Below are 14,117 nucleotides of genomic sequence, written 5' to 3' on the forward strand. Positions count from 1 at the left end.
GTGTGTGTGTGTGTGTGTGTGTGTGTGTGTGTGTGTGTGTGTGTGTGTGTGTGTGTGTGTGTGTGTTTGTGTGTGTGAGACGTGCGCATGTGCTTCCCCCCAGGCACCAACAACCTTATGTTACACTGTTGTGCTACTTCAGACAGCGCCATCATGTCTCTGTGGCTCATTAAATGTTTCAGCCCATGTGGGTCTAAAGAAGTGACCTAAAATTTGAGAGCATTGGAGTCAAACCTACAGACACAGTTATACCGGTATAACCTACAGAATATTATACTAGTGCAGCCCTGATAGGTGCAGACTAAGTGCAGTGTAGTTCCCCTGTTCCAATTCAATTAGGCTACATAATTGTAACTCCGGAGCTCTGGATATCCGACTGCAAGCTCAAATTTGAGGAACGCTTGCCCAACTGTCCAAGCCATTGCATAACCAGGAGTGAACTGTAATCTATTGCTATTAAACTTGATTAAATGTAAGAATCTTCCTTCATAAAATAGTAGTACGAACAGTGTCTTAATGCTCTTATCGGGATCAAACAGGCTACTGAACATTTTGTTCATTTATCACTAATCCTATAAAGGTCCCATAAAGGTTCCTATCTGTACCTTTCATGTACTCTACCTTGACCTAGTAATACTAATGACTCTGAGTGTGTATTCATTCTAAATGCTGACTAAAGCTAAAGATGAGCTGTGATTAGTGTTGCAAAATATCTTCCTTGGTTATTCCGATATCCTGGTTGGAGGATTCCCTCCCAGCTTATTCCCTACTGATTCTGGGAATCCTCCAACCAACATTTCTGGGAAAGTTTGTGGAATTTTCCAACTCTATCTGTGATTGAGAGGGCAGATACAGGAAGTGACATACCTGAAGATGGGTGTGTGTCCTGGTTTGGGTTTGTTCCATGTGAAATGTGAGGGCACTGAGAGAAACTGTTCCCCTGGCCCGTCCTTCTTCAGGGAGTGCAGGGTGTCTTCCAAGGGAGAGTCCATAAGGGGGGACCCGTTCCCAGAGTCGTCCAGGCCCAGGTCTCCCTTCCCCCCCATGGAGCATGTCCGGTCCTGGGAAGTCTTCCTAGTCTTGGAGGGGATGTCTGCCTCGGAAGGGCAGCACTGGAACATGCCCATGGAGGGGCTTCCTATCCAGGTGTCCTCTGTCACGCTGCCCCTTGGGGACGGCTCGGGGGTGGGGATCGGGGAGTGGTGTGGGGACACGGAGACCACTGGGTAGCAGATGTCTGCGCTGGAGTGGCGTCTCTTCCCGCAGGGTGAGGTAGGGCGTGAGAAGGGCCGGGACGGCGGCCGGGGGCTCAGCCAGTTCTCGTCGGTGACGGAGGTGCGTGGGGAGTGGCAGGGGGAGACTCGGGGGGACAGGGAGTGAGAGGAGTGGGAATGATGAAAGGCAGGATGGTGGTGCTGATGCCCAGCCCACAGACCCTCCTCCAGGACCCCAGGGTGAGGGGAGCAGCCAGGGGAGGTGCGGGGAGACCCCAGGGTAAACCTTGCGGCCGCTTCGTTCAGCTCAGAGTCCACGTCATCGTACACGTGGGAGAAGGACTCGCAGGACGAGGCGTCTGAGAACCAGCTCCTGGAGGACAGGGAGCTGCAGGGGGACGGGCTGAGAGTTGAGTCCCGGTACGAGTGGTCTAAGGGCAGGTACAGGTGGTCCCTGGACAGGGGCCGGTCCCCATGGTGGTAGTCCCCATCATTACCTCTAAGATTGACCTCGTTAGCATCCATCTCCTGCTGACAGCTGGGGGAGATAGAGGTGATCTGGATGCTCGGACACTCAAAGGCTTTGGGAGGCCCCCCACCCCCACCTGCAGGGCTGGATTTGTTTTTGTTGACATTGTCCTGGACCTCATAGTTGGGGTCGTACACCTTGTGGGACTGCAGGCGCTGATGGGGGGAGGAGCTGATGACTTGGGAGTGGGGGTGAGACTGCATGCTGCCATTGCGTGACTGGCCCATAGACTGGTTGTTGACCACGGACTGCTGGCCCACATTAAGGATGTAGAACGACGTATTGTCGTCAGGCTCCAGATCTGAAGAGGGAATGATGGAGAGTAAAATAATCATAAGTCACCATCACAATAACCGCTCTATGGTCCATACAATACCTATTTGTATTATATGAGGAGGATGCTAATACTTGTGATCTGGCAATGCCTTTGAACTGAATTTATTTCAACAGAACATTACTTTTACCCCTATTCCTGTGAGATCTAAGGCCACTGCACCGCCAGGGGAGTGATAAGGAAATACCCAGGCAAACAGCTCCACTATCTCCCTGACTAACACCTTTATTGGTGCTTTATTGCTGTGGTTTTCATTCTGCTAGCCTTGAACAGGAGTTGGCTTGACACACACCTACACACATAGGAGGAGTTACTTTGCTTCGCTACAAACAAGGATAGTCCTCATCTACAACAGTAGGTACATTATGGTCTACTGATAGGCTACCTCCATTCCAGACATAGTCCTACATTCCAGAGGGGCGGGGGGACGAGAGAGGTGTGTGTGCGCGCGTGTTTAGACGGGAAGAAAAAAAAGGGCATGGTTCCAAGAGGGATAACCGATGAGCATCGCTCCTCAGGAAACAAATTCACACACGGTGGATGCTCTCTCCTGTCACCACGGCAGCACCGGCACTCTAATAATACACATCGGCCCTGTCTGGCCACACACAGGCACAAAGACAGGCACAAAGACAGGCACAAAGACAGGCACAAAGACAGGCACAAAGACAGGCACAAAGACAGGCACAAAGACAGGCACAAAGACAGGCACAAAGACAGGCACAAAGACAGGCACAAAGACAGGCACAAAGACAGGCACAAAGACAGGCACAAAGACAGGCACAAAGACAGGCACAAAGACAGGCACAAAGACAGGCACAAAGACAGGCACAAAGACAGGCACAAAGACAGGCACAAAGACAGGCACGCACACACACAAAAGATAGGTGGCTCACAGACAACAACCTATTGTCCACCAACACCACTCTATTTGTAGTTATTGATAAACTGGCTGGACCTAACTGGGTCACGAACACAGGACAGCGTCACAACACGCCCCTGGACTCATCACGAGAAATCCACCATGTCACGTTCTATTCCATAGTTCTGTTCAATATTAGGACTTCGCACAAAGATGAAGAGAGTTTGCAATATTAAACCTATGTAACTTTGTAAAAATACAGTTCTCTTTGAACTACTGCTGCAGCAGTAGTGTAAATCACTTCACATAGTTGTGCTGTGCTCTCCTGTAAAGTACAAATAACCTACCCAAAGGTGCACATAATCATGATATTTACACCCCCAGAGTTCATGTCATAGGCAATGGGGGTTGTGAAATTGCTGTTCGATTACAAAACACTTTCCACAAAAAAGCTTGTTCTTCAAAACAAAACACTTTGAAAGGATCTTGAGAATAGACAAATCCTGTGCGTCAACACATTTAGGAAACCACAGTCTTCTAAAGCTAAAGATGAACGGAAATATCAGAATCAGACTGTAAAAGGGGACATTTTAGGAGAGGAGCAGGCTACTCAATTCTCTCTCACCCACTCCCTCCCTCCCTCCCTCTCTCACTCCCTCTCCCCCTCCCACTCACTCCCTCTCCCCCTCCCACTCACTCCCTCCCCCTCCCTCTCTCTCTCACTCCCTCTCCCCCTCCCTAACTCCCTCCCTCCCTCGCAGCAGTCTATTCATAGCTGCTCCACACTGGCCCTGCCTGCCTGTCAGTGTCACAAGACTGCTGTATCCTGTGACGACAGAGGGAGACAGCATCTGACTGATGGAGAGATAGACGGAATGTATGTGGTGTGTGTGTGTCTATGGAGGAGGACAACAGAGCGGGTCAACAGCCTGCTGCACTGTGCCGCCTCGACCCGCCCCCCCGAGCCCTCAGAGGAAGGACAAGACAACACACTAACAAAGGCATGGCGTACAGTATGTGGGAGGATACACTGACTAAAGCACTGCTATCGGGCTGGATAGTCATACACTGTAGCTCTCCATAGCATCTGGATAAACACACACATTTACTTTGTGTTGGTCCGCTACTTTCTAGTCAAGTTTAAAAAAATATATAATTCAAAAGTAGTGTGGCACGGTATACTGAAACGTTTGTACTTTTCCGATACTAGAAGCTGAAAAACGATTCGGTACTAGAATTAGTATTAGTTTTGGTACTTCTGTCAAATGTTTCTCACGGCGTCTACTGATTGAGAGAGGATCAAGTCTATCAGTGCAGTCCCCTTATAGCACAAGAGTACGCTGCCTCTAGACTAGCTCTAGACTAGCACTAGACTAGCTCTAGACTAGCTCTAGACTAGCCTGTCCTGAGGAACTCACTGGGAGTCTGGGCTGCATCACCACTTGCGCTGCACAGAAGTTAACATGCTTAAACGGCATGTAGAAATGTTGATTACTGTTCGCTAAACAATGTCCAAGAGCTACATAATACAACACTTTACAATGTAAGAAGATAATGTTACCGGTAGCTTCCAGCTTTGTAGGCAAACTTTCCTTGATAGCTTACAGCTGAAGCTAACATCAATTCACTACCCTACTACCTTGTTTGTGATTACATGCAGTATACAAACCATAACTAAAATATTGCAGATTTCAAAGCTTATTGTCACCAAAAACTTTATTCATTCACTTAATCTCCCCCGCCTCAGTTTCTCCCAATCAAGATCATTTTTGCTCGAGCATTTGTCTCTCTCTGTGTGTGTGTGTGTGTCTCTGTGTGTGTGTGTCTCTCTCTCTGTGTGTGTGAATGACATCATGGGTCTTAAAGAGACAGCACAGACTTTTATCAAAGAAGAGATTACTTCTTCTATGCACATTTTGTTGATCAGTACAATAAAATAAGTCCCAAATGGAAGGGAAACAGATTGTTTTTGTATCTGCAGTCCCATGAAATCCGTCAAAACAAGCTCAATAACTAAAGGCATGCACACATCCTACTGGATATGATTTCACCTGTATTGTAAATAGGTGTAGGCTAAAACTTCATTTACCCACTTTATTAATAGACTACAGATTTTCCATTCAAATGAATTATTACCATTATGTTGTCATGTAGTTAGTTATTTGTTTTACCAAAGTCAAATGGATTGTATAACTGGCTCATTAATGCATACATTCCAAAATATAATGACATCAACTGTGACTTTGGCTAATGCGCCTTCTTTTTTCCCTTGTGGTATTGTGATGGTATCAAGTATTGTGATAGTAAACTGGTATTGGTATCAAAATCGAAATACTGGTATCGTGACAACACCCTTCAAAAGGCACAGGATTGGGCAGCCCTGGTAGTTTCCCACACAATTCAATAAATGTAGCCAATTCAATAAATGTAGCCAATTCAATAAATTGTCAATGGTAGAAAATGAATTAGACAAACCTGTAAAGGCCAATACTTTGTGAATAACATTGCATTAAAGAAATCCATTGGGAGATAAAAATTGAAAGTGGAAAACAATTCAGTTTACATTAGCCAGAAGTAAGCACTCAAAATACATTTGCCTGGATATTTAAAGTGCAAAGTAGCCAATATTCATTGCCAAATGCATACATATTAAGGGGTTACTTTCAAGGCAGGCATTTTCAATTGCATATTAATTAACAAGAGTGGGTCCACAAATACACCTCAGTTATTAAAGATCTATTGGATATTCTCTGTTTCCAAGAGCCTGCTGGAAAGAAAAAAACGATCTGCCGACTGTGTTGTACGTGTGTGTGTGTGTGTGTGTGTGTGTGTGTGTGTGTGAGCCACCTGTTGTGTTGTAAATGTACATCTCCCCCTCATTTAAATGCTGTTCTAAATGATTGAGGTGGCATGGCCAGCCATCAATTAATACTCAACCCTACCACACTGCAGGCTGCCAGCTCAGTTCATTAACATCACTCACTCAATGATGAGAGACAAGACAGAGAGACAGACAGAGAGACAGAGAGAGACAGAAATGGTCATCTCCCTGTCTTGTCTGTGACCACTGACAGAGATGCAGCTAGAACAGAGTCAGACACAACACATGAGCTAATTAACAAAGGAAGCAGTGAAGCCATCTGATCTCAATCCAATTTGCCCAACAGTGGGACATTAAATATCTTCTGGTTCTTATGAAGGGCTCTTTGTTTTATTCTATCAAGAACTGTCTACAAAATAATGTTTCACAATAACCGACAGATAGGGGCCTTCCCACTCTTTCTAAATTTCTAACAGATATGTTCATCTCTGTCACATGAAACTGTTCACATGTGAAGTGCCCTTTTGACAATGGTGTTTTCCTGCTGATTGCATTATGAAATGAACACTCATGTGTAGCCTACAGCCTTGTGCGCACGGCTGCCCTTATAACGTGAAGAAATAATAGTTTATTAACATTTTAAGCTAAACGTTCTGATCTGTTGCATCAGACTCATTGCATTTGAATGTTGTTTTTTTATGTAGTCTAGGTATACTGGTTGTATGATTTTGGGATCTATCGTCCCACAACTGTCCCAGAGTGGGTTTGGAATAGGCTATTTCTTTCTCGACAAGCTGACCAATAGAATAGGTAACCTAAACTTTTCTACTATAGTAGATTGACATAGGCTAGTGATTTTGCTGTTTGTTACTCAAATTGTTGGCTGAGGAAAAGTAAATGTTATTCTAACATGTTCAAAGTGAACATCAGAATTTGTTAAGAAGGCCCACATCATTGTTTTGTTAATATTAATTACCATATTCTAAATGTTATTTCTGTCATTCTGAGCACCGTGGGTGGACGCCCTAAATCAGGTTACACACCCAATGCAAATGTCCGGTAAATTAAAATGTCGCCGGTCAAATGTCCGGCACCACATTTTCCTAACGGAAACCCTGGGGCACTTTCGCTACAAAAAGCTAATTTTTTTGTGATAAAACCATCAGTAAAGTTGAAAATGCGATGGAAACCCATTCGGTACATGAGAATTTAATCTCAAAAGTAATTTTTATTTGCACTACATCATCACTCACAGCCTTTTACTCACAACAAGTCAATTTGATGGAAACATCTCTGGTGGGAAAATGTGGATTTTAGAATATTCACATGAAAATCGGTCGCCAATCTGATGGAAACATAGCTATTGTCAAAAGTCTCATCATTGTCCTACTTCCACATGGCATTGGAAAGGCCTGTGAAGTCTGACTGTACTGTATACAGCATATAGGCTATAGTCTGTATGTGAGTGAAAGTGTGTCTAAATGCTCTGCATGACCAGTCTAAGAGCTCATTAGGTGTATGTTTTATGATGTGGAAACCCTCTTGCTCCACAAGCTCCGCCAGCCTCCTCAGATGACTGATCTGAAACCCTCTTTCTCCACAAGCTCCACCAGCCTCCTCAGATGACTGATCTGAAACCCTCTTGCTCCACAAGCTCCGCCAGCCTCCTCAGATGACTGATCTGAAACCCTCTTGCTCCACAAGCTCCGCCAGCCTCCTCAGATGACTGATCTGAAACCCTCTTTCTCCACAAGCTCCGCCAGCCTCCTCAGATGACTGATCTGAAACCCTCTTTCTCCACAAGCTCCGCCAGCCTCCTCAGATGACTGATCTGAAACCCTCTTGCTCCACAAGCTCCGCCAGCCTCCTCAGATGACTGATCTGAAACCCTCTTGCTCCACAAGCTCCGCCAGCCTCCTCAGATGACTGATCTGAAACCCTCTTGCTCCACAAGCGCCGTCAGCCTCCTCAGATGACTGATCTGAAACCCTCTTTCTCCACAAGCTCCGCCAGCCTCCTCAGATGACTGATCTGAAACCCTCTTGCTCCACAAGCTCCGTCAGCCTCCTCAGATGACTGATCTGAAACCCTCTTGCTCCACAAGCTCCGCCAGCCTCCTCAGATGACTGATCTGAAACCCTCTTGCTCCACAAGCTCCGCCAGCCTCCTCAGATGACTGATCTGAAACCCTCCTGTTAATGCCACGGTTTCATCACACTGGATGGTCTTCTGGGGGGAGGAGGGAAGGAAGTTTACAGACAGAGAGGGGGAGGGTTGAGAGAAAAAGACAGAAGGGGGAGGGAGAGAAGAAAGAGGGGGACTTCTGGGGGAGGCAGGGGATAGACATGGGGGAGGGAGGAGTGGAATGGACCAGGTGCCCTGGCTCACACCCCTCTCTGAGACCAGATTAGCCCAGTGGACCGCCACTGAATACCTGGCGAGGGGGCTCCCCTGGGGGTGTCAGACCCCAACCACCTGCTCTCAGGAGGAGAAGAGGGGGAAGGAGGAGGAGAGTGGCAAGGAGGAGGCGAAGAGGAGAGGGGGAAGGAGGAGGAGAGGGGGGGAGGGTAGTCGGGGATGCATGTGGATCAGACAGGTCTAAGAAAGCTGGTCAACATGACCACAACCCTCCTGTCCCTATTTTAGAATCATTATGTCAACAAACTATAATTAAAATTCCCACACACACACACACACACACACACACACACACACACACACACACACACACACACACACACTCCGGCCCACGCATATGTGCGCGCGCGCACACACACCAGCCCACATGCTCAAAGGTTGAATTAATGGATCTATAATTTTTGACATAGACGGAGCCTCATACGAGATATGAGTCCGTCCTCTGGAAAAGTTCCTGGTAAGACATGAGGTCAGATGAGTTGAAAACTCTCCTTTATCTCATCTGAACATCTCATTATCTTACCAGACAATGAATAGAAAGCACAGCTGCTTTACTCTACTCCTGGTCTGGCCTGGCCTGAGGCCCCTGCTCCTCTCCTCTCCTCCACTTCTGACAGGCTGCAAGAGGATTGCGTCATACACAACTAAAGTGCCCCCACATCAGACTGCCGATCTGGTTAAATAAAGAGCCCTAAGAGGCTTTGCTGTTCCTAAGCTAATAATAGCTGGAAATCGCCTGGCAGTGGAGTTAAAGAGAAGTTTTGCTATAGGTGATGTAGGATAGGCTTCTCCGTGACACACCTCAGGGTCATCCATGTTGCATTCTCCACCATCCCCAGGCAACCTGACGGGCAGCCAGCTAAGAGGCCTCCTCGGTGGTCTCGACCTGCCTCCGACATCACCTTCTCTGGAGCCCTGGGGATTCTCACTGGTCTGGCTGCCCACGCCTCTTCTCCTTCCCCGGCACAGGCTCTCCTCATGGTCTACCCTGCCCTGGAGTGGGTCAGGGTCATCCGGTCATTATTACTGACACACATCATGCCCTAAGAAACAGCCTCCGGTTATAGCAAGGGGATCTACCACTCTCTTGTTGCCTCGCTCTACCTCTCTCTCGCTCTTTCTCTGGTGACAAATTCATCACGATGAACTGTTCTTTCATTTACCCTTTTTCTCTGTGCTGTGTGTGCGTGCGCTCATGCATGCGTTAGTGCGTACATACACTACCATTCAAAAGTTGAGTCACTTAGAAATGTCCTTGTTTTTTAAAGAAAAGCAACATTTTTGTCCATTAAAATAACATCAAATTGATCAGAAATACAGTGTAAAGATTGTTAATGTTATAAATGACTATTGTAGCAGGAAACGGCTGATTTTTCATGATAAACTTCGATTAGCTAACAACGTGCCATTGGAACACAGGAGTGATGGTTGCTGATAATGGGCCTCTATACGCCTATGTAGATATTCCATAAAATCAGTTTCCAGCTACAATAGTAAAAAAAAAAGACTTTTCTTTCAAAATCAAGGACATTTCTAAGTGACCCTAAACCTTTGAACGGTAGGGTGCGTGCACTCTACCTGTCCTCCAGAGCCACCTGCACCACACAGGGCTCAGTCAGTGTGTGTGAGGGCTGGAGGTAACAGTAGTAACCTAACCCTGGGTTCCCTTTGTGTATCCAGGCAGGTTGATTAGACACACGTCTTTGTTTAGACCCCCTGCACACTGGGCTTTGTACAGGGCCTGGCTCTCCTTTCTACTCTCCTCAAGAGCTGCTGACTAACACAGAGCCAGGGGCTGGAACAGTGGGTGACTCATTGACTGAAGCAGGACTTGCATTGAGTACTATTAGCCATCCAACTACCTCTGAAATAACATAAAGAACAGTCCATTTCTAGCTCATCATTTCTGTTCCTTACTATAGTAAAAGGCCATCTATCTACCCTCAACATTTTGCAGCAGTTTTTAATGATATAACTATTACCGTCTGTAATAGCTCAATTAGACATCGTTACACAATTATAACCATTATTCAATGGTTTGGAGTTTGGTCAAATAATGCCTTTGATTTGATACGTCATCATTATCAGACAATAATGACTCCCTGAACAACACATTTAATTACTTCCTTTCTGTTCCGCCTATCCAACAACTGAGCTGCCTGACTGGCTGGCTGACTGGCTGGCCACCTGCCGCCATTTCTAAACACAGAGGCTGTGACGCACACGGCACGCATACTGTACTGTATTGTAGTGTTAGTAGGGCTGGCCTGGCCTCCACCTGTGGCCCTCAATGATAACTAGAGAGGGGGAGGAAAGGGGATGCCTCAAACCTCCCGTTGAACTCTATGTCAGCTATGTGTGTGAGAGAGGGGGAGGGAAAGAGAGAAGGGGGAGAGAGACAGAGACAAAAAGAGCAAAGGAGTTATATAGAAATAGAAAATAGCTAAATATTTTGTTTTAAAGATGTTTTATTGTCACATACAACGGATAGGTGCAGTGAAATGTGTTGTTTTACCTACTATAGCATTTAAACTCATTTTAGTTCACTTATTTAATCAGTTAATATTAGTCACATAAGACAGGGAATTCCCTTTTGCAGAAATGTTATGTTACATTTTTTATATAGGCCTAGGTATTTCTATTTTTCACATCACATATATTTATCCAGTTGCCTATGTACCAATAGGCTTCATACAGCCAACCGTGGTTGGTCACTGACTGTCAAACTACCCAGGCTGCATGGGTTAACAGTGGCCAGGCAGTATGAGAGGTGACCCGTAGCTACAGTACATTAGATGATTGTCCTTTGAGCCGCGAACGCAGTAGTGACAATAACACAGCCCAGCAGCCTGCAATAACCCAGGGCAGATAGATAACATCAGTGGCTACTGCTCTGCTCACCGCACAACCTAGCCAGGGTGACATTTAAACAATATGCCTGTCCGCGCTGACTGTGCATACGCCTGATCCAGAGAAAGAGGGGGAGGGGGGAAAGACGGGGGGAGAGCTAGAGAGAGGGAGGAGTGAAAGCAAGGGAGACAGAGCAGAGAAATACTGTGTGGGAGTGAGAGTAAAACTGTGACTGTGCACATGACAGAAATCTGGGTTGACATTTGCAAACTGTGAGTCTGGAAAAGAGCAGAGACTGAACTAAATAGATATATGAACTAACTGCCAAATACAGTGTGAAAGGATGGGGTGGCCCTAGAATGTGTGCACACCTCTTAGTGCTAAGTAACACATTGAATTTCAACTACAATATTTGTTTGTCTCCTATAAATACAACTCAACGCAGTCAGTTGGAAAACAACTTGAAGGTGGAGGTGAGTAGATGAAGACCTACTGCATCTGGAGTCCTTCACTAACTCAGCATCCCTTAGGGTCTCTGGGCTGAGACAACATTTAACAGACTCATATCATAATATGTATTATTTCTCATACAGTATAATAGGAATATAATGTCATATCATCATAATAATGTATGTAATATCCCTCTCCTCCCCAGTCACAGTCCCTAGTGATGATGTGCCTCCTCCTCTCAGGTTAACTACACAACTGTAACAGCAGCAGTAAGCTGCTGGCCCTGAGAGTAAATTGTGCAACCATGGAGTGGAGAAGGAAGAGGTGGAGGGGGACCTTTGGGACCGTAAGAAGGAAGTGCAGTGTCCCTGGGTGGAGATATGGCCGTGCTGCCTCTGTCTGGGGGCTTGTGACGTGGAAGGGAACCCTTGCACACTCACCGAGATGTTTCTCTGCACACCCACAAGGCCATGTTAAATGCCAGAGGGTAGATAGACAAACTGACATTTATATTTCACATTAGCTTCGTCAAGGCTATTTTAATTTAATTACCAAAGGCCCCCTCTCCACTAGACACTACACAGATAGTTGTAGAAGGCTTGTATCATCATGTTACGCAAATAATTAACTCCACTGAAATGTAGGCCTAAATAGCATGCTTTTCCCTAACCAATCACAAAGTGTTACTCATCAACAGGCTACCGACATCAAACCATATCAAAATAAGTTGAAAGGTCATAAATTGTTCACAAGCCCAAACTTTCCCACATTTTGTGAAAAACAAAACGTTTATAACGTTTTTTTTTTAGTTAACTTCAGCGGTCTTTCGTGGGAAAATTGTCATCAAACTTTGTCATCAAAGTCTGGCATTCTCTGGATTTATGGTGCTTTCAATACAACTGGGAACTCTGGAAAAAAACAAGGTCGAATCATGATGACGTCAGTGATCTTCAGGTCACAGCTCTAGAAAGAGGCCCGAGTTCCGGACATTCAATTCCGAGTTGGATGACCGTTCAAAACCTATTTTCCCAGTTGGACCTCGTTTTTTTCCCTCAGAGTTCCCAGTTGTCTTGAACTCACTGAAAACAGATTTCCCAGTTCTGAGTTTCCAGTTGTTTTGAGCGCGACAGAAGTCATGCTGGATTGACACCATGGCCTTGAATATCTATCCTTTTAATCTTGGAAAAAGAGACCCTTAAACCCAGACCACACACCCACTCCACTGAAGAGCAGGCTAGTGGTTGCTTTGCAACGCTTGTAGTTAAGCACTAATTCCTTCCAAAACACTCATTGTTGAATTTGCAATTTCCAACTTGTTGTGTAATGTTTATGTCCAATGGCCGATGAGCACAGATACATTTTAACTATAATTTATCTTCATTATTTATCTTCATATGACAAGGATTAAAAAGGATTTGCCAGTAGATGGTTGACTTGATTCATGATGATGACTGCTAGCTTGCTAGCTAAGATTTTCAAAGTATGATGTTGACAGTCGAATCATAGCTGCTGTAGATATAACGTGACTTGACGTCATTTTATCTGTGGCCAATGACCTTGAGCCTTCTTGGATGGGCACTTCTAATGTAACTCAATGGCAGCACCCAAGGGGCTTGAATTTTCAAGCTCTACCCTTAGATTTGGAGGTGACGTAGTGTCCCATGAGTGACAGAACACTGAGCCAATCACGGCGCAACTAGAGAACATTACCAACCCCTACGCTCCATATATGTTCCCGCTGGCTGCCCCACCACCAAAGAAAGCACTGAGCTTGGCTGAAACACCTGTATTTGGAGCTGCCTTACTCAAGAAAGCAAAAACGAGACCAAGTTTGAATGCGGCTTTATTAACTCAATTTATTTTTATATATTGTTGTACATTGTTTGTAAACTGATATGTGACACGTATTAATGTCACAATAACATACAAAACAGGCATCCTCCCCCAAAAGTATTTTTTTTATAGAAAGGTGGAGCTCAAAACAGATGGGGCAGAGTCGCCACTGACTAAAACAGGGCTTACAGGCACAGCCTAGAATAAACTGGGATTCAGCAGCAGCAGCTCTTACTGAGACCTGTGCAATACAGCTATGCCCCGCCTCTTCAAAGAGGAACAGGGAGGGGGAAAACTAAATGCAAGAGCTCAACAACTTTCTCTTCTTCCCCCGCATGTTGATACAGTGTAGCATGGCCAGTGGTAGCTTCAGTTACACTAAATTTAAAGTAGACAGATGCCACACATAGCTGCTCGTGCCTCGCCCTGGGAAACAAACATCTCTCTCATCACTCCAGACCAGGGCTCCTCCAGACCAGACCCCCTCAGCTCAGCTCCACACTGTCCACTCTGGGGGGTTAGGGGGTTGGGGCACCCACCTGGCCAACTAGCCCACATATCCTCAGTGTTAACGAATCCAACCAGGGTTCACTGCTGGCTACCAAACTGTTGAGCCCTCTCACTCTAAGCTGTGTGCTCCACTGAACACCTGCATAGAGTACAATACACAGCAGTCCTGCATAGAGTACAATACACAGCAGTTGAGACTGTAGTGTTAAGTGGTCATAGTATGTTTAAAGGTACATTATGCAGAAATTGCTCTGCCATTTCCTGGTTGCTAAAGTTCTAATAGTTCGCCTAATTTC

General features: G+C 45.7%; 1 protein-coding gene across 4 annotated transcripts in view; it reads right to left on the bottom strand.

Annotated features, from left to right (window-relative positions):
- nfatc3a (nuclear factor of activated T cells 3a) overlaps positions 1-14,117 on the bottom strand; it is a 76,395-nt gene that overhangs the window by 52,543 nt on the left and 9,735 nt on the right. For all 4 annotated transcript variants that reach the window (XM_029767901.1, XM_029767900.1, XM_029767903.1 and 1 more), the window contains exon 2: positions 868-2,044. In XM_029767901.1, the coding sequence (XP_029623761.1) occupies positions 868-2,044 (1,177 nt within the window). The remainder of the gene's footprint in view (positions 1-867; positions 2,045-14,117) is intronic.

The sequence above is a fragment of the Salmo trutta genome, chromosome 12 (assembly GCF_901001165.1).
Source record: "Salmo trutta chromosome 12, fSalTru1.1, whole genome shotgun sequence".
In the NCBI taxonomy this organism is placed as follows: Eukaryota; Metazoa; Chordata; class Actinopteri; order Salmoniformes; family Salmonidae; genus Salmo; species Salmo trutta.